The 26,399-nt window shown below is 37.3% G+C and overlaps 2 protein-coding genes, 1 non-coding gene and 1 pseudogene across 7 annotated transcripts; 1 reads left to right on the forward strand and 3 right to left on the reverse strand.

The window, feature by feature from the left end:
• The first annotated feature begins 277 nt into the window (after positions 1–277).
• On the forward strand, positions 278–7,548 carry LOC103828807 (annotated as a pseudogene).
• Positions 7,549–7,778: 230 nt separating this feature from the next.
• Positions 7,779–13,681, reverse strand: LOC103828808 (cation-chloride cotransporter 1). The gene is made up of 13 exons (XM_009104450.3): positions 13,279–13,681; positions 12,984–13,130; positions 12,567–12,645; positions 11,926–12,014; positions 11,733–11,847; positions 11,451–11,551; positions 11,232–11,293; positions 10,716–10,943; positions 10,511–10,625; positions 10,193–10,387; positions 9,459–9,859; positions 9,202–9,363; positions 7,779–9,085 (listed from the first exon to the last, which is right to left on the reverse strand). Exons 1-13 carry the CDS (start codon positions 13,422–13,424, stop codon positions 8,007–8,009), a joined length of 2,919 nt encoding a protein of 972 aa, XP_009102698.2. The 5' UTR covers positions 13,425–13,681; the 3' UTR covers positions 7,779–8,006.
• A 2,670-nt stretch (positions 13,682–16,351) lies between these two features.
• On the reverse strand, positions 16,352–16,424 carry TRNAE-CUC. The gene has a single exon. It is a non-coding gene; the product is annotated as a tRNA-Glu (tRNA).
• Positions 16,425–16,541: 117 nt separating this feature from the next.
• Positions 16,542–24,647, reverse strand: LOC103828809 (ABC transporter C family member 12). 5 transcript variants are annotated; one of them, XM_033274794.1, is made up of 27 exons: positions 24,341–24,358; positions 24,251–24,289; positions 23,786–24,139; positions 23,502–23,680; positions 23,349–23,388; positions 23,023–23,179; positions 22,794–22,908; positions 22,604–22,684; positions 22,486–22,510; positions 22,324–22,380; positions 22,067–22,132; positions 21,817–21,891; positions 21,618–21,725; positions 21,385–21,519; positions 21,172–21,278; positions 20,989–21,082; positions 20,725–20,892; positions 20,471–20,611; positions 20,183–20,383; positions 19,998–20,096; positions 19,755–19,907; positions 18,939–19,493; positions 18,541–18,864; positions 17,699–18,455; positions 17,501–17,622; positions 17,166–17,411; positions 16,717–17,090 (listed from the first exon to the last, which is right to left on the reverse strand). In XM_033274794.1, the coding sequence occupies exons 3-27, from the start codon at positions 24,119–24,121 to the stop codon at positions 16,941–16,943; spliced, it is 4,491 nt and encodes a 1,496-aa protein (XP_033130685.1). In that variant the 5' UTR covers positions 24,122–24,139; positions 24,251–24,289; positions 24,341–24,358; the 3' UTR covers positions 16,717–16,940. The 5 variants fall into 5 exon arrangements, with proteins under 5 accessions (XP_033130684.1, XP_033130685.1, XP_033130686.1 ...); XM_033274793.1 differs by having other exon boundaries at positions 16,542–17,090; positions 24,251–24,647; XM_033274795.1 differs by lacking the exons at positions 24,251–24,289; positions 24,341–24,358 and adding an exon at positions 24,363–24,647.
• Positions 24,648–26,399: the final 1,752 nt, after the last annotated feature.

Genomic DNA, 26,399 nt, shown 5'->3' on the forward strand with positions numbered 1-26,399 from the left:
TTATAATTACGCATGTACTAGTTTTTATTATAAACAGACCACATTACTCTATGTTGACACAATAGAACCACATCTACTTCTTTTACAACCATAATAACTAAATTTATTTTATTTTTCACTTAATAGGGAACTTACATTGTGTGCCTAATGTAGCTTATTTTAGTAACTAGTTCTTAATCTCTGTTGTTACTGGAGTTGGATTAAGCACTGGTTTACTAAAATATATTCAAGATAAACTAATTTAACAAAATATCATGATTCAAGGATTATCTCAAATCTTTGAGGTAACAAACTTCATATCAAATAGATAATGATCATGATATGAGATAACCACATCATGGTGGTTTATTGGTTTCCATTAAAAGAGGAGTTGTCCTATTAGTCTAGATGGGGAGTGGATGGGGCAGTTGCCCCCATAATTTTTTTTAGTGTATTTTTGGTTAGAATTTTATTAATGCCTTGGATGAAAATTTGAACTTATAAATATATTACTAGTGTTTTGTTGTTTTGCCCCGAGTAGAAAGGGAAAGAATCTATCTGTGGGCTACACCTCCCACCTAAAGATTAAATTTGTGTTTTTAATAGACCTCAATTTAACCATTTTTCAATAAAAAAAATTACTTCAAGATCAAGCGGTAACCCTGTAATCCGAGTTACGTAGAATAAAGTGTGCCAAATGCACCATATATATATATATATATATATATATATATATATATATATATATATATATATATATATAAATTGGATTAAGTTCACTAGTATTAAAGACAAGTCAAACTCATCACATAAACCATCATGAAATTATGAGTTTAATAAGATATTTAGATATACTTTTTTTTAAATTGTATTATCCATTTTGTTTTGTCTTTGGTATTAGATATATTCTTTCTTAAGATATATTCTTTCCACAAATTTTACATTTTTCTATACAATTTTGATTGTGGATCTTAATTCCTACATTCGTCTAGTTGATTTGGCAACCTAAATCACTCAACGGTGCCCAACCATGCCAAATCGGAATTATGCAGTGATTTTTTTCTTTTAAGTTATATTGTTATCGTTTCAATCTATAAATCGAATAATCCAATTTTTAAGAAGTTTTGACAAAAACAACAATAAGAAGCTACAAAATGTTAAATGTTAAAATTTTCAAGAAAAAATTATGAAAAAAATTAAACTAATATTAAGCATTTTAATACTCAAACTTTTTGTTATCCACCTCAACAAATTATTTTGTTCATTTTAATTCACTAACTTTGAATTTGTGATAATTTTAATAATCAAACTATGCTTATTTTAATCAAAATTTAATAAGTTTCAAACGAAATTTAAAAATCCCAAATTTGAAAAAAAAATCTTAAGATAATTAAGTTAATTTTAAATTTTAGGAATAAAAGTAACTACATTTTAGATGTAGTTTTAAATTTAAAAATTCCGTATGATATTTTCTTTTAGTTTATTTTCACAAAAATGGCATTCAATAAAGGAAAATGACCAAGACATGTTTTATTAAAGGGTAAATCCATATTTATACTTTAGGATTAACTAATCTAGACTTACGATTTAGAGTTAAGGGGTGAAGTTTTGAGGATGAAATTTCAAACTAAAAAAAAACAAAAATTAAAATTTTCAAAAAAAAGGTTATTTTGGTTATTTTTATTTTTGAAGGTTATTTTGGTAACAAAAACTTTAAAATGACTATTTGAGAGAATTACCCTTTTAAATTTTAGAAAAACTTAATTTCAAATGAAACAAATTATTTTGAGTTTCAGAAAATTAATTAAATTTGATATTAAAAATAAAATTCAGTTTATTTTATTCTTAAAACTTAAAATAAAATTAGAAATTTTTAAGAATTTTTTTTGAGTTTTCAATTTTTTTTTTTAAAATGTATAAAAATTAATAATAATTTTTGAATATACTAACATACTTAGAATATTAAAGTGGACACAATTTAAAGGTTAATTTATGAAAACGAACAAAATGGTTTTTAATCAACATCAAAATAGTTAATCTTATATATTAAACTGGATAGTAAAAATGTTTGGTTCCTATTTTTTAGAAAAAATAGTTGCGCTATTTTGTATGAAATTTTCCTAAATTAAATTTCCGAACAAGTTATTTTTTAGAAAGCTACATACTAGGCCTGGGCATTCGGGTCGTCGGGTCGGATTCGGGTCGGGTCCTTTCGGGTCCGGGTCTTTCGGGTCTAAGAGTTTAGGATCCGATAGGGTAATTTTAAATTTTCGGTTCCGGGTCGGTCCGGGTCGTGCCGGATCCGGGTCGGGTCGGGTCTTAAATAGTTAGACCCATTCGGGTAATTAGAATTTATCGGTTCGGATTTGGTTCGGTTTCGGGTCGGGTTCGGTTCGGGTTCGATCTAAAAAACACCTAAAAATACAAAAATATATCTGAAAATATTTATATATCCGAAAATATTCAAAATTTTATTCAAAATTTTTGTTTTTATTATATTAAAATGTGTATATATACTAAACTATGCGAGATACAACAACAATTCGTTGTCTCCTAGTGGTTGACTCCAATGTTCTCTAGACAAATAACCCGTCTTCGATTCCCCCTTAATGCAGTTTATTTAATTTACAAAAAATTCGGGTACCCATCGGGTTTCGGGTTTGGGTCGGGTCGGGTCCAAGACCCGCGGGTCCTCTGCAACAAGACCTGATAGGGTAATTTGATCGGGTCGGTTCCTACCCGAACCGGGTTTTTTCGGATCGGTTTCGGGTCGGGTCTTCGGGTCCGGGTAAAATGCCCAGGCCTACTACATACGTATTACCGGTTCAGTATGACTTAACCGATCATCCGCCCATTCAAACCTCGGCTAATTTTCTGAACATGGGTTAAATATAAACCACCCGGTTCAATCTCCGATGATCAGAGCTCCGAAGAAGCTCAAAACTCAGAGACTGCTCCTCCGTTGGCTTCTTCGATCGAAACCCTAAACAATGGAGGACGCCGACGGTCTCAGCTTCGATTTCGAAGGCGGTCTCGATTCCGCACCTACCCAACCCACAGCTTCAGTCCCGGTCCCTCCTCCCGAAAACTCATCCTCCGCCGCCGTAAACCTGACACCAAACTACGATCATTCCTCCGCGACGGTTCCCGGAGCTGGAAGAGGACGGAGCTTCCGTCAGACTGTTTGCAGACACTGGCTTCGAGGTCTGTGTATGAAAGCGGAAGCCTGCGGGTTCCTCCATCAGTACGACAAAGCTCGTATGCCTATCTGCCGGTTCTTCCGGTTACACGGCGAATGTAGAGAGCATGATTGCGTCTATAAACACACCAATGAAGATATCAAAGAGTGCAATATGTATGTCTTGTTGTTTGATTCTACTCTATGCAATGAATGATATTGGTGTTTGTTTCTTAGTTTGGTCTTATTGTCTTATGAAAGCTAATGGGTTCTAACTCTTACGCAGCGAATGAGGTTGTGTCTGATTCTTAGTTTGGTCTATTTTGTTATGAAAGATAATGGGTTATATCTACTCTATGCAATGAAAGAGATTGTGTTTGGTTCTTTGTTTGGTATTGTCGTCTTATGAAAGTTAGTGGGTTCTACTACTCTATGCAATGAATGAGATTGTGTCTGGTTCTTAGTTTGGTCATGTTGTATTGGCAGGTACAAGCTTGGGTTTTGTCCGAATGGTTCTGAGTGTCGGTACAGACATGCCAAGCTGCCTGGACCTCCACCTCCAGTTGAGGAAGTTCTTCAGAAGATACAGCAACTGACTTCTTACAATCATGGGCCTAACAGGTTTTATCAACCGCGGAAGGTTGCTCCGCAGTTGGGAGATGTTTAAGCCTCAGGTGCAATTTCAGACGCAGGGACAGCTACAAGACTCAGGTAACTTGCAGCAACAACAGCCTCAGCAAACACAACATCAGGTCAGCCAGACTCAGACACCAAACCCTGCTGAACAAACATCTCATGCTCATCCGTTGCCTCGGGGGGTGAATAGGTGTGTACAGAGCCCCACGGTTTTTAATTGGGTTGTGTAAACTGTATATCTATCAACTATCAAGACATTGGTTTCTTATAAGAGTGATCAGATACAGATACTTTTTATATTCACACACAAATGTAACTAGCTTTTATGTTATATATTCTGTCTGATGTTAGGATACTTTGCTTTGATAGATACGTAGATTCAGAGATTGTAATCTTCCTCAATCAAATTGACCTGCGTCTGGTCTGGCTTTGCATTCTGATCTTTCTTTGACCTATTACTAATCTCCCTCTTTCCATCAGTTCCCCTTCTTTCTTCATTTGATTTGTGGAATTAGGCTTTGCAAATGGTAGCGTATCCATATACTGTCTTCATTCATAGTTGATTATAGTTTGTTAAGATCTATTAAGAAGCATATGTAACTTTAGAACCATTATCTTTTATTTAGTGCTCTGGCTCAGTGGTTTAGCAGGAATCCTGCAACCGTAAGAGTCATGCTTTGTCTTGTTGTTTCAGGTTAACAAATTATACTAACAAACATTCAGTGGCTAGAGAGGTATTAATAATGATTGTGATGTGAGCTGTTATGATTACTGCTAAAAGAGCTCCAAAATTTGGATGTAACTTTCTGTTTCTTTAGCGGAATAATAATGTGTTGGCCTCTCTGCTTGCTTGTGTGAAATAGTTAGTATTCATTGTCAAAATTGATGTATTTTCGCTTCTGCACGAGTATCCCTTATGAGCTTCTAGTCAACATAAAGTGTCTTGCTTCCTTTGATCTATATGGCTTATTTTAGTCATCCTTTTAACCTACACTCTCAGTTGCTAACTTTAGGCATAATATCTTGCTGAACTATTGTGCTTGCAGTTGTACATTATGCATTTGTATCAGTCTTTATTTGAAAGAACTTTCTTTTTTAATATGATGCCACGGAGAGTTCTTTCATAATTGGTCCCTAAGAGTTCATTGCCTAAGTCTTTGCATTTGTACACTAAGATTTTATTCAGTTATTGATTAGAAGCCTTGTGATTCATGTAGAAATATCTTCTGGATTCACATTCAGTTGATCTTGAATTCTTAAAACGTTTCAGCGTTTTATCTTTTGAAAATGCTTTACTTGGGTTATAGTTTGATGTAATTATGCGAACTCGTTAACTTATTTGCCCTTTACTACATTCTCACTAAGCTTCATCTGCCATATCTGATACTTAAAAAAAAAACTTGGGTTTTCAGGTATTTTGTAGTAAAAAGTTGCAATCTAGAAAACTTCGAGTTATCTGTGCAACGAGGAGTATGGGCTACACAGAGAAGCAATGAAGCGAAACTTAATGAGGCTTTTGACTCTGTGGCAAATGTGATCTTGATATTCTCTGTCAACCGGACACGTCATTTCCAGGTAGTTCATTGGGCTAAACAGGAACCACTTTACTTATTGTTGAAAGACTTATTAATTATCTTTCTTCATCTGTATCAATGGTTGCTTTCTGTAACCTTCTTCGTCCTAATTGTTGTATTTGGTAGGCAGCCTTATGAGCCTAACTTATCTTTCTTTTCACATGACGCTATAGGGCTGTGCTAAGATGACGTCCAGAATTGGTGGAGAAAATTGGAAACATGAGCATGGCACCGCGCAGTTTGGCCGCAACTTTTCAGTTAAATGGTTAAAGGTATACTTTTTGCCTAAACCTCCCTTTGATTAGTATAGTGGTTGCTCTGAATCCCGGTTTAGTTTGCTTCTTCCCTATGCGATTGAGCCTATATGGTCTTGCAATTCTGGTGCTAAATTCTTATACAGAAGTCTCAGTCTTGCTTGAAATGTTAGTGTGCCCTTTTACACCACCGATCTTAATACACACTTTACTACTTTTTTTATTTTCTCTGTTCTCTGTTCTGGTATTGTTGACAATGAGCTCTGGTATATGGTACGAGAGCTAATGAAGTTCTTAACTTGATTTGCAGCATTCACATAACTTATCTGAGTGATTGTAATTCTCATCATTGTAGCTGTGCGAACTGTCCTTCCACAAAACTCGGAACTTGAGGAATCCTTACAATGAAAACTTACCTGTCAAGGTACGTTGTTACGCTATCATAGCTGGTCTCCTATTTAGGAGTAGTATCGTTTTTAGATACAATAAACTCAATTAACAAAAAAAGGGGATGTTTATATCAATACACTGGCTGCAATGGTTAAAATTGCCCCATGCTGACCATACTTGCATGATAACACAAAAAAAAGTTTACTAGTCATTACAAGTTACTATTGATGCAGTGAGCCAGTGATAACGAAGTATTAAGCTAATGGTCGTTGCGTAATAGTCACCTTTAGCTTACTCTTTTGGTGTTCAATGAGTGTACATAAGCAGAGATTGTCAGGAGTTAGAGCCCTCCGTTGGCGAGGAGCTGGCTTCTTTGCTTTATCTAGAACCAGATAGCGAGCTTATGGTATATACTCTCTTTTAGTTGCTCGCTTTTGTTCTTTTGATGGTTCTTAAGCGTTTAATTTATGATGACACATGGAAGAACTAAGCTCCATGTGTTTTTACTTTTTACTGATGAGCTCCGCCTCTTTTAGGAGTTTAGTTACTTTATGGTATATACTCTCTTTTTGTTGCTTAATCATATTTTGTTTTGTCTTAACATTCAAGGCAATATCCATAGCTGCGGAAGCCAAACGAGAAGAAGAGAAAGCAAAGGGAGTGAATCCAGAGAGCAGAGCTGAGAACTCAAACATTGTCCCGTTTGAGGACAACGAAGAAGAGGAAGAAGAAGAAGATGACAGCGAGGAGGAAGAAGATGGCATGGCAAATGGTCCTCAAGGCAGAGGAAGAGGAATGATGTGGCCTCCTCAAATGCCTCTAGGACGTGGAATCAGACCAATGCCTGGCATGGGAGGTTTCCCTCTCGGTGTAATGGCCCCTGCCGATGCTTTTCCCTATGGACCTGGTGGCTGTAACGGTATGCCAGATCCGTTTGGTATGGGTGGTCCAAGACCTTTTGGACCGTATGAACCGAGGTTTGGTGGTGATTTCAGAGGACCTGTACCGAGGATGATGTTTCCTGGTAGACCTCCGCAACAGTTTCCACATGGAGGTTATCGGATGATGGGACGTGGACCGGTTATGGGAGGAATGGGAAACGCTGCTCCTCGAGGAGGAGGAGGAGGCAGGCCAATGTATCATCCACCAGCGACAACAACAACATCAGTACGTCCTGCCTCTTCTAACCGGAGAACACCTGAGAGAAGTGATGACAGAGGAGTGGCCGTGGATGAACATACATCTCATGAGATGGAGCAGTCTGAGGGTGGAAACAGTTTGAGAAACGAAGAGAGTGGGAGTGAAGATGAAGACGAAGCTCCAAGACGATCGAGGCATGGAGAAGGAAAGAAGCGTCGGTGAAAAGTATTTTCTAAAGAGTGAGAGAGACTTACAGAAGTTACGGTTTTCAATATTTTTATAAAAAAAAATGTATTTTCAGACAACAGACAATAACTCTCAGGCCTCTAGTGATTGAAAAGTAAACAATACCCCCATAGTCTTTTAACAAAGTCACAGCAAGTTATAGTTGCGCTCATCTTAGCCTAACAAAACCAGTTTCTTTCGAGTTTCGACTGATGGTGGGAAAGAGGAATAATTTGCAAATTCGTTTCACTTCTGGATAATGATCAATGTATGAACTTAGATTCTGTAACGTTGAAGATTTCTTTTGGAATGAGAAAAATGATAAAACTAGTGAGCGGTGTGTTACCATATATATATATATATATATATGAAACTATGGGTGTAAGTGCATAACCAAAAGAATAAAATGAAGCTAACAAATTTCGAAAAAAAAACTAAAGCTCACAGGAATTATCCAATTCAATCGTTTTCAACAAAATGGAATTATCTGTACTACAAGGTTAAAATTATATATAAACTGTAAAAATTATATAAAGGGGAGAGGTTGGGAGAGGAAAAGAAGCAGCTGGCCTTGAAGAAGGGCAGGGTCTTTGATTTTGCTGGTGGATAATATCAAAAAAAGATATGAAACTAAGTAAACAAAGTTACAACATCTCTGTGATACCCTCTCACGATCAACATCCTTGGAACATTCTCCACCAGCAAATCCATATACTCCATGTAGAAATACGCTGGGTGGTTCAACGGAGGCGGCGGGAGACTAACCAGAACCACCGCTGCCATCCTCGAGTAACTGAGTATGGTCGAGTTCAGTTTCAGCATTGTATACAGAAACTTCTCCACTTGTTGCTCATTCACCACCATCGCTTTCCCATTCGCCAACCGAGGAGTCGAACCTTGACTCTTTATCTCTCCCAAGTAATCTGAGATTCGTCTCTGTGCAGCATCAAACGCTTCCAACGAATCTTCTTTGCTGTTTCCTTCTGATCTTATGTCCCATGACTTCATCGTCACCACGATTACTTCCGCTTGCATTCTCAGGTCGTAGAGGAACTTCTTCACGTCGGCTTTGAGTGCTTCCGCGTCTGAATCCTCTTCAGCTATGCAGAAGAGTTGGATCTTGCAGCTTTCGAAGCTTTCTTTTGTCAGAAGAAGCTGCGAGAGGAGAAGCATGAGACCACCGTCTCTCACAATCCAGTACAAGTCGATTGTTCCGTACTGTCTTTGGTACTCGTTTGGCCATTCGTCTAACCCTTTGATGATGACAACTGCTTTGTTTGCTGTTATGCAGTCGTTGATTATCCCAACGAATGTGGATGGAATCTCTGTTAGATTTTCACGGCGCCAGATCTCAGGGTACCGCATTACCACGATGTTGGGTTTGAGATTCCCCAGTCCCATCGTCTGGATGATCCCACGGAACCCTTCGGTCATGTTTGGGGCTACAACTATTTCAGCTACACCTTCACAACGCTTATACTCAATGTAGGTGGCTAGTTTGTTGCAGGCTTCCTTTGCTTCTTCAGCACATTCATAGTAGTCACCATCTAATATGTCGACAAAGATGGACATTCCACGACCTTTTTTCTTCATACAGTTGGCGAAATCAGCCAGTTTAGGGTGGCACGGAACATTCTCTGGGAGCTGTCCCCATGGTCTGCAGAAAACAAGGGGGATTGGATACCAGTTCTTGGGGTGCACTTGATTCGCTGCAATTAGGAGAGAAGATAGTGCATGAGAAAAGCTTAGATAAATGGACCATCTGATATTAGATAAGGCAGGTTCGGTGTAACAACACATAGAGAATGTAATTATGTAACCTTACCTCCGAGTGACCTGAGACTACGAAGGGCCAGCTGAAAATATGCACTCTTGAAACCATCTCCCCAGTCCCCGGCCTTTCCTTTTAGCCCAACGTATTTGTATATAAGACTTGCAAGAGCAATGGCAACCACAGTGAATGACCAAGAAATCAAGAACATGATCACTGCAACCGTAGAGAAAAAAAAACGCAGGAAAAATCAACAAGAGTCTTCACAATAGGACATCTTCTCGAGCGATTGATTATTCGAAAATTCATACCTATGCAAAGTGCGGCTCCAACAAAGGAAAGGCTCCAATGATGATATTTCCACCGTGGACGCCAGCTTGGAGCATCAAGAAGATCGAGCAGGAAACAAGACAAGTTTACTCCCGAATAGCATAGAAGATAGAACATAGTCACAGTCGGTGTGATAAGATCTAGATTTCCAATAACAACACATCCGATGCAGATCAATGCTGTGAAAAGCGTAGCTATGTGAGGTTCACTCGTATCTGCAACTTTAAAATAATTTAGGATGGGGAGAATATCATCATTTGCTATAGCGGCAAGCAACCTAGGGGCCCCTGTCAAACTCTGGAGAGCAGCCCCTAAGGTTGAAAGGATGATTCCAACATGAACAATGACAGGCCACGGCCAAGCAACTGTAGCAGTAAGTAGCCTGCAATAGTGGAAAATATTTCATTGCATGTATAGTCCATGATATAAGCTAGGTGTTCAAGTCCTAAAAGAAGAAGTCTCAGCGAGCAGTATCAAACATAAATATTCTATCCTGCCATAAACTAAGAAAAAAAATTATAGCTTTTGAAGGCCCCTAATGACTTTGCGTAGTATATTCAGAACTTGAATTTCTTTCTAGTTTCTTTCAAATCATGATAAAGATAAGTGCAAGTGATAAGTGGGGCTTTTTAATTTCCTCCAGGACACTTAACAAGATATAACAGATCAGCTGTATAACATAAAAAAGTAACCACGCGAGGAGTAAAAACGTTACCTATCAGTCAAAAGTTTGTCACGGGTCGCAACGGCTCCAAAAAACAACACAGAGATCACATACAGTGAGGTAGTAGTCAGAGTGGCAGCCAACGTTCCAACAGGAATTGATCTTTGTGTGTCTTTCAGTGAAGATGATCGATTTGACCCAGCCATAATTCCTGTTACAGCAGGGAAAAATAGACCCACCAAATCACTGAAAATAAAACAAACAAAGAGAAGTGTAAATAAATTTCAGACTAAAAACTGAGCAAATAAACTTAAAACCAAAACTAGAGTTTCACTATCATGGGCAACACTATTTCTGAAAGTGACTCACTTGAAAGTCCAGTATGTGCCTCCAGTTGGATCAGGAATTCCCGCATTATTTGTCATCTGATAAGCAGAACTCCAGTTATCTCTAAAACTTTTAAAACGCAAGCCCGTAATTCCAGCTGGTCAGATCATAACAGGGTAACAAAGTGAAGGTTAAAACTTTGGGGGAAATATAAATCTATTTCCAACAATATTCAGAAATGGCTTACTGTCAGGATCATCTGTCTTTGCCAAAAATATCCCGATGAATATGCAGAATATAGAGAGCAAAACCGGTATTAGGAACGCAGGTGCAACCCGATTAATCATCTTAACGCCGCCAAACACTATGAAGCATAGAAGGATAGTCACAACAATTCCATAAATCTGCAAGTCATGTGAGTTTGGGCTTTGTATTGGTTCTGCAACTGCTGTTCCATTAACCTTCGTGATAGTTTCTGCCATTAGAAATAAGGCAGAGCTAAGTGACTAAATGCGAGAAATTGGCTATAGATTATGTCCTCAGGGAAAACAAGTAAACGTTTTTTTTTAAATAGAACTCAGAAGTTGGTAGGCAAAAATATCGTTCTTGCAAATTCTGTTTTGCATATACGCTTTGCCACTTCCAACAATTGATGAAACAAGTCTTTCGAGTCAAGACTAGCATGATAAAGTGGTGACAAAAACTGACAGATTACTAAAGGTTTGGTTCCAGGTTTCAATTCTTACAAGTTCCACAGTAATACCTCTAAAAATCCCAGCAGCCGGGAACGCTTTTAGAAAAGTCTCCACAGCACCCAAAACGTACCTACAGAAATAAGGAGGAAATAATAAAAAGTAGTTACTAAAAGCACTTGGAAGCCATGTGAAACTGAAGAGAGCACCAGCAACTCAAAAGAATGGGTGTTGGGCTTAAGACTTTCTGCAAGAGAGTTTCCTTCAAAGGATCCAGAATTTACACTTACAGAGCTCCAGCAACTGCGTTGCCAAGGAAGAAGCATAAGCCTATGCTAATCCCAACCTCCGGACCAAGAGCACGACCAATGAGGTAATATGGTCCACCACCCTGGAAGTAATGCAAAAATTAATTACAGAATTAACTTGAAGTCCTGACTATTGTTCATCACACAAGAAAGAGAAAAGTATTAGGGGTGCCAACTCTGGACCAGAAACCCAACGCACGGAAGGCTACTTATAACTACAGTTAAAGAAAATTCGGGTGATATAACAGAAAAATTAAGAATTACCTTCATTGCGCCATTTGTCGCAATGGCACTCAAAGATATCGTCGTCAAGAATGTACATAATCCACAGAGCAATACCAATACTAGGCTTTGTCCAATACCAGCCATGCCAACAATCCTGAAAACTGAACAGCTTAAGACCAGCCATGATGACTTTGCAGACTGGTGTACAACATCAAGGACTTTGCAGTCTTACCATGTGAAACGGATGTAGTATATAATTCCTAATATGTTTTGTAAGCAGGGAACGAAAACTCCCATCATTGTACCCATCTTGAGAGCAGGCTACAAAAACCAAGCAGATATAGTAACATCGTGAAAAACCATAAATGCAGCGATGGATGAAAACCGCCGGACTATATTACATAGAAAACATTAATTTCGCAGCACCATAATAGACAGAGTCAACAACAGAACAATGAAGGATATTTTCAGACGAAGGAAAACAATCTAATCATCCTGAAACAATGATTGCTAAACACAGAGCAGTTAAACAAACAGATAAAGAAACGTGACCTTTGCAATCTAACAGATTAAACTTCAATAAAGAAAATGTTCACAAACGTTTCCAAACAAAGGAGAGAAAACTGGAGGAGACAAGGGGTAATTCTAGTGCATGATACTTGAACTCCTGGCGTACCCCTGCACCGCCAGTGTTAGAGAGGTATTAACTTTTAAAGTTATTTTCGGTTATTCTCTCATATTGCTCTCTTCACTAAGCCTAATGTGACTCGACAGTTTTGCTCTAAGAGAAGATATTGGCTGGAACAGCCTGGCAGCGATGATCAAATGCATGATTTACAAATAAGTGAGAAGCTAATGGGAATATGAAGATACCTTTGGGTGTCCTTGGGTGATAGAGATATCCTCCCCATCCCTAGGGCTAGATGGTGCCGCAACCTGCTCCCCCGTCATACTGAAGGACATATTCAATCACATATAAAATTAAGAGAATGTATTTCTCAAAGAAAAACACATATACAATACGCATTTGCACATCAGGGTAATGAAAGAGAGATCCTTAAGAAGACAAAAATATAGTTAAGAATCATTCAGAACAACATAAAGCGATAAAAAGGCCATCAATGCTATTAGAATCATGAACTGTATACATAGTCAAGGGCAGGAAACTTGTATCCTCCATTGATATAATTCAGACCACGCTGAAAGCAAGAAACCGTTTCCAGTATTTCTAGCTACCACTTAATGCAGTCAATAAAGTCTTTTTAATGTCAAAATCAAGATCAAATGTACCTCTTCAAACCAAGAATGTTGACAAGAGAATCGAAACCAAATAATTCGAGCTTGGACTCCTTCTGATGGCCATTGACACCATCTTCTAGTCTTGGACCCTCCCTTGCACCAGCGCCCAACTCTCCTGGCGTAACTACTTTTATGTTCCTGTTAAAAAAACTACAAACGTGAGACACTCACGAGGCACAATTCAACGATACAAGCAAATTCTCAGTAACAATGTCTACTGATCACGAGATCTTCATCAACGAAAAGAGCTTCACGTTATGAGGAAGGGGTCCGATTATGAAATTACTTGAGAGTGGGAGACGAGGAAGATCCAGGTTCGACGGAGGACATTTCGATAACCGCCCTATCGTGCGCCACCACCGGCCTGTATCTTCCTCCGCCGAGACGCGGGAAGTCCTCTTCGCCGGCTTCTTCAATGTCCCCCCTATCCATTTCTCCCGAAGAATCTGGACAGATCTCTTGCTCCTCCTTTCAACAATGAGAAGGATATCTCGTCGGAATCAGAGATCGGAGAGTTTGAAATCTGACGAAAAAAGTGAAATCGAGGACTCGTCGATTTAACGGAAAGAAAAAAAAAATTATAAACTGAGGAAATTAAAAGAAAAAAAAAGGTTAAAATATATAATTTGGGCTTCTTGGGTCAAAGCTGAAATGTCCTTCAATTCCTTGGCATAATAGTCTTGGTCACTTCTAGATTTTCTTCTTCTTTTTAATTAACCTTTTATTTAACACTAATAAACTACTTTAATCATTTTCCACTTTAATAACCCAACTTAAGTAATACTAGATCTTGATCATGCGGATGATTATTTTTATTTCTACACACATAATTATTTGTTTTACGTGGCTAATTGTAATATTTACAATATTACTAATTGTTTGATATAATATTTTAAAATACAACAATTTTATAGTTCACATACAATAATTTAAAATCTTTTTATTTTAATTTTCAGTGATAACATATTTTATATTATGTGATAAAAAATTCTGAATTGAAATATATCATTGGTTAAGGATCAAAATTTTAATTGAAAAGTATTATATTAAATTAATATCACAAATTTAATAGAAAATTATATATAATTTTAGTTATAGTTACAAAATTAATTAGATATTTAAAAAGTTTTTTTATTTAAAATGAAATATACATTTAAGATTTAAATAAACACGAAATTAACAAATATTTTATATAAAATATTAGGTGAAAAATGAAATATATATTTATCTAAATAAATACGAAATTAATTAAATATTTAAAAGGTTTATTTTAATGAAAATGAGTAATATATTTATATTTTAAATAAAAAAATATGAAAATATTTTATTCATACACAATTTCAGAGAAAGTATAGGAATATCTATTTGATTTTTTGTTTTACAATAATTAAAAATAATTCATATATTTATAAAAAAGTAATTTCAACAACTTTCTAAAGGGTGGTCCAAATAAAAAAATCACACATGAACTAAGTCATAACTTCTATTTTAATATATAAGATAATTACGTTCATATTAACTAAAAATAATTATGTTAATTTATCTCTAAAAATAATCTATAGAGGACAACTGATGAATAAATCCTCTTTTCTTAGAAATTAATTATGATGAAACAAAAGTAGAGCATAGGTATAAAATGTCCTTCCACAGTAATAATTTTTGTTTTCCTTTCTATTAATAACATGTAAATATTCTTATAATATAAAAAAATATTACATTCATAGATAATTTTCATCTTCTTATTAACACAATGAACTACATTTCTTTTACTATGACACTTTTCTTTCACATATTTCCTAATATATAATTAAATGAGTTTATTTGTAAGCAGCGGTGGCCCTGAGCGCACACAAAGGAAGCTCAGGCTTCCAACCATGTTTTTTTTTTATTTTTTTTTTTAAAATCTAATATTTTGGCCGTCAAGTGGTAAAGTAGCTCCTCGTGTTAGAGAAGATAATGGGTTCGGTTCTTTTTTTTTCTTAATTTCTTTCAATACATAATTTTAGAGGAAAAAAAAGAGTTGTTTGTTAATAGATTTATAGCTGCTTCTGGTCTTGTTTTTCTCAGGCCCGACATTGTTTGTAAGTAAGCTGATGACTATATTTTGATAGGAATTGATCTCAACCACACATCTCTCATCCCACTCGACGGTCTTGATTAAATCTGACACACTTGACAAAACTTACATCTATTTAAATTCCTAATCACGGATTACTTATGTACTTTTTAGTTTGAATGCAGATTCATTCTATTTTCTAAAAGCAATTTTCATTCATCATTTTCATCTGTATTTTTTTTTTGTTCAGGAAAATCCAAAGATCTTAATCTTTAATTCTATTCTCTCAAAAATTATTGTTTCTAAAAAGCTGGTTAATTTTCTATCATTCATTAAACATATCAGCTTAGACTATAACCTAACTCTTCTAGTTATTATTTGCAGGTTCCCCATTGCGGATCATGCATGATTATCCTGATGAATGGACTTCCATCGACTCTCACTAGAATTTTGTATAATTGATAAGGATAAAATGTCAGGGATTGTACATATTTCGCCCAGTATGGCCTTGTCTGAATTATAAAAAAATGTTGTCAAGGAGTACTTCACTGTCATTGCTCCTTGTCTTGAGTTATTGGCCTCCTAACACTAAAAGGCTTGCTACTAAACTCACAGCACCACCGGTGAATACTGACCAATGACGGGCCCTCTCCTACTTCTTCCTTCACTTCGAAACTCACCACGACATGAATTTCTTTGTCACTTTCTACACTAAAAGAGACACCCATCAAATGCGTCAATTAGATGAGAATCCTTTACAATTTACAACACCTAACCAACCTATAAAGCACAATCTCAACCATTTTCTGTGACATGTCCTTCTTCCACCGGTCTTTCAAAAATCCATTGATTCTCTTTTCACGAGGAAATGAAATGCTAGAAAAAAAAATGTTCAACGAAGATCCTGACAACATTCCTGACGGCAATGAGCAAGAGGAGACTGCTTCAGAAAGTTTTATTTTTGAGCATTTGTTAGAGGACACACTTTCTTATGCAGCTGAGATTATGGTGGTATCAAAGTCCGTAAAACAGCCTCACACATCATCCATTGCACCATAGGTGATGCCTTTGACCACAAGTAGAGATAATTTAAAATCGTTAATAGATGTCGCATAATTTGCTTTCCTTTTAGACAGGCGTGCAGTTCTCTTCACGCACATGGGAAACAAATACACGCCTCGGCCTTCGCAAACGTCACGCTTTTTGACGTCAATTCTTTTAACTTTTGGCTAAAGGAGCCACCCAGACAAATTAAAACTAAATAATGAGCTAATCTTGTTACGTAAGAGCAAAAACAAAAAGTCTCCGTCGCCGGGACTCGAACCCGGGTCTCTCGGGTGAGAGCCGAGTATCCTAACCAGCTAGACTACGACGGATTTTGTATTAGTCAATATATAACAGTATTATAACTAATACTCAGATATTTAGTTTTGGGCAACCTTCTCGGCGTCTGTTTTAACAAAACGGGTTACTTGTTCACATTAGAAGCGGTTTTGAAAGGTGAATGTCATATCTTTATTGTTTTGCAGATCATTAGTTTTATAAAGACCTCTTACATATATATAAACACTAGCGAATGATACATCATTACCAAGATAATTTCGTGTAAAGCTCTAAAGAACAAAGGAACATTTATTCTTTCTTACTTCGCCACTGTCCCTAAGCCCTAAAGAACAATATAACACTTGCAAGAATCAGCATCTCTATCGGCCAAATATCCAAGACGATCGCATGTACACAAGCGTACCTAAGACCATCTACCACCTTCTAGTTTTGGTACTCTGTAAATGGCAATGATGCAAATTGCATCAGCAAGCAAAGGGATAACTGCAACTTCCATTTGCGTTCTTCTTGTCACAATACAAACTTCTTGCAAGGCTGATAGACCATTTCTATCCACCTAGCCCCATTCCATTCACTCTCCTTGCAGAGACCAAGTTACAAAGGTATTGAGCATTTGCTGGTCCGGTGCTGTGAACCATCCTAAAGAAGGCACTGGTATCTCTTGACAGCAGCTCTTGTGGACTATCATACTCCAAAACCTTATAAGAAGTTGACATAGTTTTATGTAAGCATCAAACGAATGTCGCTACTCTGTACAATAATCCTGGCATTACCTGACCAGAACTAAGCACAAGGATCTTGTCGCAGTCGATGATGGTATTCAATCTGTGAGCGATAACAAGCATTGTGCAAGACTTGAATTCCTCACGGATGGTCTTCTGTATTAGAGAATCTGTTCTGACATCAACAGATGCAGTTGCTTCATCGAGAACAAGGATCTTAGATCTTCTTAACAACGCACGCGCTAGACTCAGAAGTTGCCTTTGCCCCACGCTGAAATTCTCACCTCCCTCAGAGACCTTCAAAGTCTCAAAAGTGAGTAAAAGTTAGATCAATAGTCTCAGTCACAATAAAAACAAAGAATCTATGTATTTACTATAAACTACACCTCTGCATCTAGACCAAAAGGGTTCCTGGCGATGACATCTTTTATATGCGCCCTTTGTAGAGCCTCCCATAGGTCAGAATCATTGTGCTCATTAAATGGGTCAATGTTGAATCTCACCGTCCCTAAAATAGAAGCAATGGTTCTCATAAAGAAACTACAGGAACATACTTATAATGTTGTCTTAAACTACACACTGACCTGAGAAAAGAACTGGTGACTGTGGTATAATACTTAGAACCTTGCGCAAATCCATCAGTCCGAACTTGGAAACATCATAATCATCAATTATTATCCTTCCTTTTTCCACTTCCACAATCCGAAACAATGCATTCAGCATTGAAGACTTCCCTGCACCAGTTCTTCCCACCACTCCTACTTTCTCACTGGGAGAAACAGAAAAGGACAGTCCATGAAGTACTGGAGGAAGCCCAGTTCTGTAACGCAGATAAACATCTTCAAACTTAATTGATCCTCTTGAAGGCCAGTCAGATACTGGACGATTGTTCTCGATCACATCTGCAGCCTCAGAAGGTAGATCGATGTAGTTACCCACACGCTCAACGGAATTCAAGCTGTTCTCTGCTCTGCTAGCTTGCCTTAGAACACCGCTTAACAGAGAAGTGATATTCAGTGTGTAGCTAAGAAGGAGACCCATCGTAGACGCAAAACCAGCTTGGTTCTCTGCATTCCCGTTCCTCAGAACGGCGAAAGTTGCGGTTAACCAAATCATGACACCACCGAGAGTTTCCAGTCTTATAGTGAGCCAACGATTTGAGCTAGTGTTTGCAAGAGTGAACCTTATGTTGTTGTCCATGGATTTTCCATTAATCTTGGCCATCCTCTCGTATGCTTTATAGGCTCGGATGCTTGACAAACCATTCAAAGCTTCTCCAAATTGAGCATAAATAGGCGATCTTGTGACCGAATCTAAACGTTTCACTTCACGGGATGTGTTCTACAAATCACAAAGCTGATATCAATTCCAAGTGGATCACAAGCTTGAAAACTATTCTGCATATACTTGATGCATAGAACAATACCTGATAGTAGAGATATGCTGCATAAAACAGTATCAGGAGCGGCATTATAGCCCACAATGAAATTGTACTGACAGTACCTATAAGTGCAAAGGTCGAGAGGAGTTGCCAGAGCTGGTTCATGAACATATTCATAAGGTTGGCGACATTTCTATCTATATCACCAATGTCCTTAGAAAACCTGTTGATTACTCGTCCAGTTGGGTTTGTGTGGAAAAAGAGCATAGGAGCTCGCATTATAGAATTCAGCATAGCGTCATGGAGTTTCTTGGCGGCACGTAAACTTGATGTGATCAGCCAAAACGAGTTGGTAAACGTCACAGCGACCTAAAATCAATGATCATAATACATATTAACTTAATGAAATATATGACCGAGTTTATCTATTTCACTCAACAAACCTGACAAAATCCGAGAAGAGCATAGACGATAATGTAGAAACCGGGACTATAACTCTTTGAAGTGCTTTGATCGGTCCAGAAACTTAGCCATGTGCTACTTGAAACCCGGAGAACCTCAGTTGTTAAATAGCATGCAAAGATGATCATAACCACCCATAAGCCGCCCACTGCCTTTTTATACCTCATCAGAACGTTCCAACTTATGATGCCAGTTTCTCGTTCTTCTTGCTTTACAAGCACCGATCTTCCTCGTCTTCCTTGCTTGGTACTGCCAACATTTCTTTCACTCGCATCAACCGTGAGAGTAGTACCAGGCTTCGAGCTTTTCTGGTCATTTTTATTCATCTCTTGGGTTGTGTCCATTTTCCCAGCGTTCTCCATTAGTTTCTGGAACAAACTCCCATTTTTTGACAACTCTTCAAAGGTTCCCTCCTCTTTGATCATTCCCTCGGACACTAAAATAATTCTATCCATCAAAGGAAGAAAATGTAGCTGGTTTGTGACAAGCACTCTCGTTTTCCCCTTCAGCTCATCTTTCATGCAGCTATCAAACACCTGTTACTTGGTTCAAAAAAAGTCTATTACCTTCATGAATAATTAATAAATCAAACACGCTGTAAAAAGATGGCTTAATACTAATTGATTAAATCATCCGAATTCAAGTAAAGGTGGTTTGACCATTGATGAAATGGCTGAACATTCACTGATTATACTATATATATATATATATATATATATATATATATATATATATGTCAACCCTAAGAGTAATCAATATGATCATTTATGTAATGGATCAACCTCAAAAGTCAATACCTGCTGAGCAACATGAGCATCTAAAGCACTCAAAGGATCATCGAATATGTAAACATCTGAACTGGAGTAGACTGCCCTAGCCATTGAAACTCTCTGCTTTTGCCCTCCACTAATATTCACCCCCCGTTCTCCAATCTCTGTATGATCACGGCCCTGAGTAAACCAATTCAAGAATTTACGACTAAGAAATTGTCATATCAAGTAAATGTAACTGGGTTGTGTAAGCCTTTTCACTCCACCAACCGGAAGCAAATCGAGATCGTGTTGTAAGGCAGTAGCATCAATAGCCCTCCAATATCTTTCAGCTTCAAACCACGAGCCAAATAGTATGTTATCACGCACCTGCAAAACATAGACCAAATGAAAATAAAGAACCTGAAAGCTACTATAGTTTTTTATTTTTGCTGCGAGTAGTAAGGGTGACTCACAGTGGCATTGAAGATCCATGAGACTTGAGGAACATACGCTACTGAGCCTCTAATAATAACGCTTGAGGTCTCAGTACGTGATAGCTCCCCTAGCATTGCCGAAACAAGTGATGTCTTACCTTCCCCGGTTCCACCTACAATGGCAACCAAGCTTCCGACTGGAATCTCCAAATTAATATTGGATAATGTGGGCTTCGTTGCCTGGAGAACATAAAACCATGAGTATCATAGAATCTAATGTTGCAACTCAACGTTATCTAAACAAGAGGGAAACTTAAGAGGATTCACCTTTGAATCCCATGAAAAATATCCATTCTTAATGGAAATGGCTGGAGCCCCTGGTTGAAGAGGTGGGTTTTCTGCTAGAATTCTCTCTTCGCTTAGAAGTAGTTCCTCAATCCGTTGCAGTGAAACATTTGCGTTAACAACCTAAGTGGAGAAGTAGCAAAGATAAGACAACTAAATAAGATGGATCAAAATCAAGATGCAATTCATTTTACAGATGCATATGATATTACTGAGGAGATGACTATTAAAATAACCTGACTTAGAAGATTTGGTAACATGTTGAGAGGAAATCTTAGAACTGCGAATAGAGAAAGAGATGTGAATGCCCTTGCCGGTGTCAAATCTCCTCCAAGCAGAACGTAAACCCCAAATGAAACCACAGTCACAACTACTGGGATGCTGTTTAGTATAAAACTGTTAAACTGCAAGAGGAAAAACACCCAGTTAACTAACTGCAGACGAGACAGATGCATCCTATTGACTACAGGCAATACAAAATCAAAGATAAGTAGCCATACAGCTGATAGTAGCTGCGCTTTACGAAACCATGAGAGCTCTTCATTTCTAATTCCTTGAATCCGCGACTCAAAGCTCTTCTCCCATGCATAGCATCTAACAAAGTTGGAAAATTCCACAACTGCTTTTAAGAATGTGACATTCAGAAAAGCTGAAAAACAAATGATTAGGAGTAACAGACATACTTTACAGTATCCATGGCTGCTAAAATCTCATTCATGATACCAACTCTTTTGTCAGTCCACTGGAGCCCTTCTTTAGTCAGCTTCCGCATTTTGCTTATAATCAGAGTCTGTTTATCACGAACCAGGATAAATAGAACTGTGTAAGTTTATATGCAATTACCACAACTTGTACAATTCAAGAATAGGCTAAAAAATAATAAAGAAGCTTAATACCTGGAGAGGAATAAGGAGAAACAAAATCAATGAACCAAAAAGCGAAGCAACTCCTAGTTGTTGATAGAGAAGAATCATAGACACAATGATGCGAAAAGGAGCTGACCATAAGCCATGGAGTTGTTGTGATATTTGCTGGAAAATAAAGTGACAATGTAAGCAGTTACAAGTCGTTAGTTGTGCAAAAGTAGTATGGATCAAACTGAGAAGGAAGATTGAACACATAAGTATACCTGAAGTGCATTAGCATCTGTAGTTATCATGTTTGTGACCTTCCCAGATGCAAAATTCTTGCGAGCTTCATGAGTTAGTCTTAAAGATTTATGGAATATAGCTGCAACCTAGGAGAAAAATATCATATTTAGTTGGAGATTAAACATGACTAAAACGATCATACAAATGGGACAGAGAGAGAAGTTTCACAAACTTTACCAAAGTTGATCTCAGCCGAAATCCCACACGCCAAACATTCTGGTAGTACTGAGCTTCACAGAGCACTCCAAGTGTCTGAAACAAATGTCGATATGGAATAGATCTCAGAGGTTGTAACAAGAAAAACAACAATGTGAGAGCTAGAATGGTGAAGAAGTTCAGTGTATTCACTGGGTAATAGTAGAAAATTAAGCACGTCAGTTGGAGAAAAAGTATTCTAGAGAACAAAAACGAACTTCTTGATACTTACCACCCCAACGAAAATAAAGAAAGCATAGACATAGCCAACCCAAGCAGGATCACCTTCTTGCATTGACTTCATAAAATGATCAAAGATTCAGTTAGCCGAAGAAGAACAGGGGATAAATATTAACTAATCATAAAGTCAGCCAAATCCATGATAAGTAATAGAAGATATGTGAAATATAAATCATCATGTAGAAGCAAAGGCCAGAAACAAACTAGGCAATATTGTTTTAGTAAGGACTAATCAGAAACAAAGATTACCCGCAATAGGTGGCTTAGTACAACCGGTCCAACAAATTGGGAAAGATCATTTCCAATCTACACCACGCCAAAACATGATGTATTAAATGCTTGAGAGTTGTCAAATACAAAACTGAATATTGCTGTGGATGCACGGTAAAATAACAGCCAATAGATATTTACCTTAAAGATACCACCCAACCAGAACCTACAAAGAGAGAACACAAGAACTTAATCTCTGGCTGAAAAGGAAACTAAAGTGTCATCAGTGGTTTTTAGAAAAATCATCAGCCTTCTTTACCTTCCACCAAGACTGCTATTCAGTGCTCGGAGAAGCCACGGCTTGCGTCTCTGCGATTCTTCTGTCCAGCATCTTTGGAATCTGTCAGATAACTCATCCAATAGATAAGAATGTTCTTGATTCTAAACAAAGCTTTCTACCATAAGAAAAGAGAGAGAGTTGATGCAGAAAAGCAACAAAGTTTATGTACCTTGTGAACAGAGTTTCTGTTTGATCCCATTTGTCTAATTGCCAGACATCCTTTTCAGTTATCGGTTTTCTGTAGCCTAACTGCATAAGCGGCGTGATCCAACCAAAGTATATTCCTAAGAAAACAAATCAAAATCAATGGAACAAACATGAAACCATGAAGCTAATCTATCTTTCTTGACTGTTATATATTTGAAAAGCCTTTGTTTATGGATTCAGTGGCAACCTACTGGAAAATATGCTGGCATGTCGCTCGGGGCATATGTTCTCTCCCCCGCGAAGTGCTTCATATTCAACATTGTCTAACGGTTCATTGTTTAGAATATGGTATCCTGGATAAGGATCTAGTTCCGGAATGTAAACAAGTAGAAGAATCCCAAAAAGAGCCTGCAACAAAAAAACAAAATAAATACTTAAACAGTGAGTCCGAACATTTGATTGCCTCAGGTACAGTCTCAGAAAACTAGCTATTTAAAACCTAGCTTATATCTTTCAGTTTCAAGATGTTTTTATAAAGCCTGACGCTTTTATACAAAAGGACCATTTACCAACAAACCTGAGAACATCTTGAACTGATAAAGAGATGCAGGGCAGTTCTGCAATAGCAAATTGAGGAAACCTATTATGACTTTCAGGGTTAAAGCTACTAATGCCCAAACACATTTTCACACTTCAAAAGTTTAGTAGTAGTAGTAGTAGATTTTTCAACCTGTTGACTGAGTTCTTGAGAGGCAACACAAGGTCGAGTAGCACAGCATCAGCAACCAAAACATAAACAACGCCAAATCTCACGTACCACCGGAACTCTTTGACATATTGTTTGGTTTCCAGCCCAATCAAAACAAGCATGGAGAACCAAGCAGATGCCTCAACAGCTAAAGATGCAACCTGCCATAGTACAACACCAAAACCACACTTCATTTCTGATCTTGAACAGCATATGAGTTTAATCTCCATACAATTAAAAGAATCAGAGTTGGAATTTGAAATTACCTCAAATGGAGGAAGAAGACCAGTCTCTCCATCCATGTCAAAAAGTGAAACCCCCAAGACCAATCTCAGCACCGGCTCAACAACACAGTAACAAGCTAACATCCCTAACACACAGTTATAGCACTTGTTCCTCAAAACATATATCTGAGCTTTGGTATTGCGGAAGATGGTCCATATCCGGTAGAAACACAAACCAAGAAGGACAAAGTGAGAAACAAGAATGACTAGAGAGTCAATAGCGCATGGCGTGTAGGAACCAAACGCAGCATCCGCTGCTTTCTCCCAAAAGCCTTCTGCAACTGGCTTGCAGTACCAATTCAAAGCCTCAAAACCCATCTTCTTGAATACCCAAAACTGGAAAACAAGAAAAGGCATTTGCTTTAAGAAAGGCTATGCAACACACAGTAACTATAATCAGCAAGCAAAAATAACAAAGGAGCAGACTTTTGTTAGAAAAGCATCAACCTTTAGCTAGCTTTAGTGTTTCCGCAGAGAGAGAGATGGTATGGGGGAAGAAGAAGAAGAAGAAGAAGAAGAAGAAGAAGAAGAAGAAGAAGAAGAAGAAGAAAAGCATTACCCTTTTGCTTCGTGATAGTTCCAAGTTTGGAGCTTTGTCAATAAAACTATGTAATGCCTAAATGTTTCTATAAAAGTAGGAGACTTTTGAGTAGAAGACAACTCGACAAAGCACTAGGGGAAGCCTAACGTCGAAGTCGAAGCAGTCACACTCTTTGGGTTCACAAATCATAATCACTCCCAAAAGAAAAAAGAAAAAAAGGATTCTCTTATTAGATAAGAATCGCAAATTCCGATCTCCACATATGTTATATGTATTCACGTGACTTCATTTTTTAACCAGTGTTTATGCTACGTTTACCATTGACGTGGCTTGAAGTTTGTTGGACGAAAAGAGATTATCTAGAGCTCGGCATTTTACTCTTCGTTTATTCAGGTTTTTCGGGTTGGTTTACTAGTTTTCTAGTTTTTCGGTTTTGAAAAAATGCTGCCGAAGTAAACTGAACTATATTTCGGTTCGATTTGGTTCAGGACTGAGGTTATTTGGTTCAGTTTTCGGTATTATTATTTATTTCGAACTGAGCCGAAACTAGTTTACATATCGGTTTATTCGATTAATTTGGTTTAAAAACAGTCATGTAAATTTTGATTTTTTTTTTATTTATTTGGTTTGTTTCAAAAAAATTTAGTTTATTTGGTTAATATATTTCAAACCGATCGGTTTCTTGTCCGCTGAACCGAACCGAATCGAACCAAAAAATAATTGAAATTCACCGATCGGTTTATTGGTTAAAGCGGATGTTAAACCAAAACCTGGATTTTGCTTTGGCCGGTTCGGTTTATTCCAATTCACACCGAATGCCCAACATTAAGATTATCAAACAGATGTAAAGACTAATTAGGATTATTAACTTGGCAATCCTTTAATATTTTTTGTAAAGATTTACAAATGTTTAAGAATCAGAAATTGATTTCATTTTTATTTTACTCCAATTAAAAATGAATAAAATTGGAGTTGTTGTTTGTTTTATTTGGCATATAAAGATAAATACTGGGAACGAAAACTAGTTTCATCGTCACGGCTTACGTGTGAGTGAGTCAACCCAATCAAAAGATTTTGGCTTGATGTCTATGTTTTTTAGTTTATGTGTGGAGATGGGATCAAATAAAGCCAGAAACTTCAATGCCAATCGAGAATATCACCTTCTCTGCAACCAAACACACTCTGTTTGCCCCTAAAAAGTCCATCATATATATGAGCATTTTCCGTGTATAACAAGGAACACAAAGAAGTTCATCAAACTGAGATCCTTATGTCTAGTGAAAACTTTTCTTCGTCCTCATCCCAACACTGCGTAGATTTACACAAGACATATTTTCTTCTTTTTTAATTGAAGGCTGTACAAAGACTAAAGAAACTCTCTTCTATTAGGAAAGGGCGTAATAGGCAAAAATGGATCAAATTGTATTTTGTTTTTTTTTTGTCTAGAAAACCAAAATTTCCCTTTTTAATCTATATAATTTCTCGATAAATTAGTATTTCACAAAACTAATAAATCAAGAATGATCAAGGGATGAACCAAAGATCTTGGTAGCTAAAAGATGGAAAAGTCTTGGTTTGATTCTTGAATGTTGGATGCTTAGCTTGGCTATGAAACGTAGTGGTTGTGGGGGGTTACAAGATAGAATTGAACAAGGAAACGAAACGATTGTCAAGGATGATAAGTAGATGTTAGCTATGTGAATTGGTAGAATAATGGAAGAAGAATCTTGTATGCACACCCCGTTTTTTTTTAGTGTTAAGTTGATGGACTTAAATTAGCAATACTGACAGAGAGAATGGGCGATAAATAAGTGGTTACGTACACTTGTTATTGGTACTGTTAGCAAGCTCGATTGTGATAAGGAGCCTTTTCGCAAAGATGAAAGCGAGAAGACACAAAACGATAGATGGTGTAACTTGCTTTAGTTTGCTGGAAAGGTTTAGACATTTAATGATACAAAGAGAGAGTATGTGTCTCCAGCGACATGGCAGCAAATGTACAGTAGGCATTTGAGAAACAAAATTTATTGGCAAACGGTACATGTTTGGGAATAT

Source organism: Brassica rapa, chromosome A07 (assembly GCF_000309985.2).
Source record: "Brassica rapa cultivar Chiifu-401-42 chromosome A07, CAAS_Brap_v3.01, whole genome shotgun sequence".
NCBI classification, from domain to species: domain Eukaryota; kingdom Viridiplantae; phylum Streptophyta; class Magnoliopsida; order Brassicales; family Brassicaceae; genus Brassica; species Brassica rapa.

What these genes read in the sequence shown, in the direction of transcription:
- LOC103828809 (XM_033274793.1), bottom strand. Translation starts at nt 24,121, where the DNA reads ATGGGTTTTGAGGCTTTGAATTGGTACTGCAAGCCAGTTGCAGAAGGC. An exon ending in ACGATCTCGATTTGCTTCCG is followed by an intron (nt 19,908 to 19,997) that starts GTTGGTGGAGTG and finishes TGGTTTACTCAG; the next exon opens with GGCCGTGATCATACAGAGAT. An exon ending in CTTTTGGTCTAGATGCAGAG is followed by an intron (nt 17,412 to 17,500) that starts GTGTAGTTTATA and finishes GAGACTTTGAAG; the next exon opens with GTCTCTGAGGGAGGTGAGAA.
- LOC103828808 (XM_009104450.3), bottom strand. Translation starts at nt 13,424, where the DNA reads ATGGATAGGGGGGACATTGAAGAAGCCGGCGAAGAGGACTTCCCGCGT. An exon ending in TCCTCGTCTCCCACTCTCAA is followed by an intron (nt 13,131 to 13,278) that starts GTAATTTCATAA and finishes TTTTTTTAACAG; the next exon opens with GAACATAAAAGTAGTTACGC. An exon ending in GGCTGCTGGGATTTTTAGAG is followed by an intron (nt 10,944 to 11,231) that starts GTATTACTGTGG and finishes TTCTAATGGCAG; the next exon opens with AAACTATCACGAAGGTTAAT.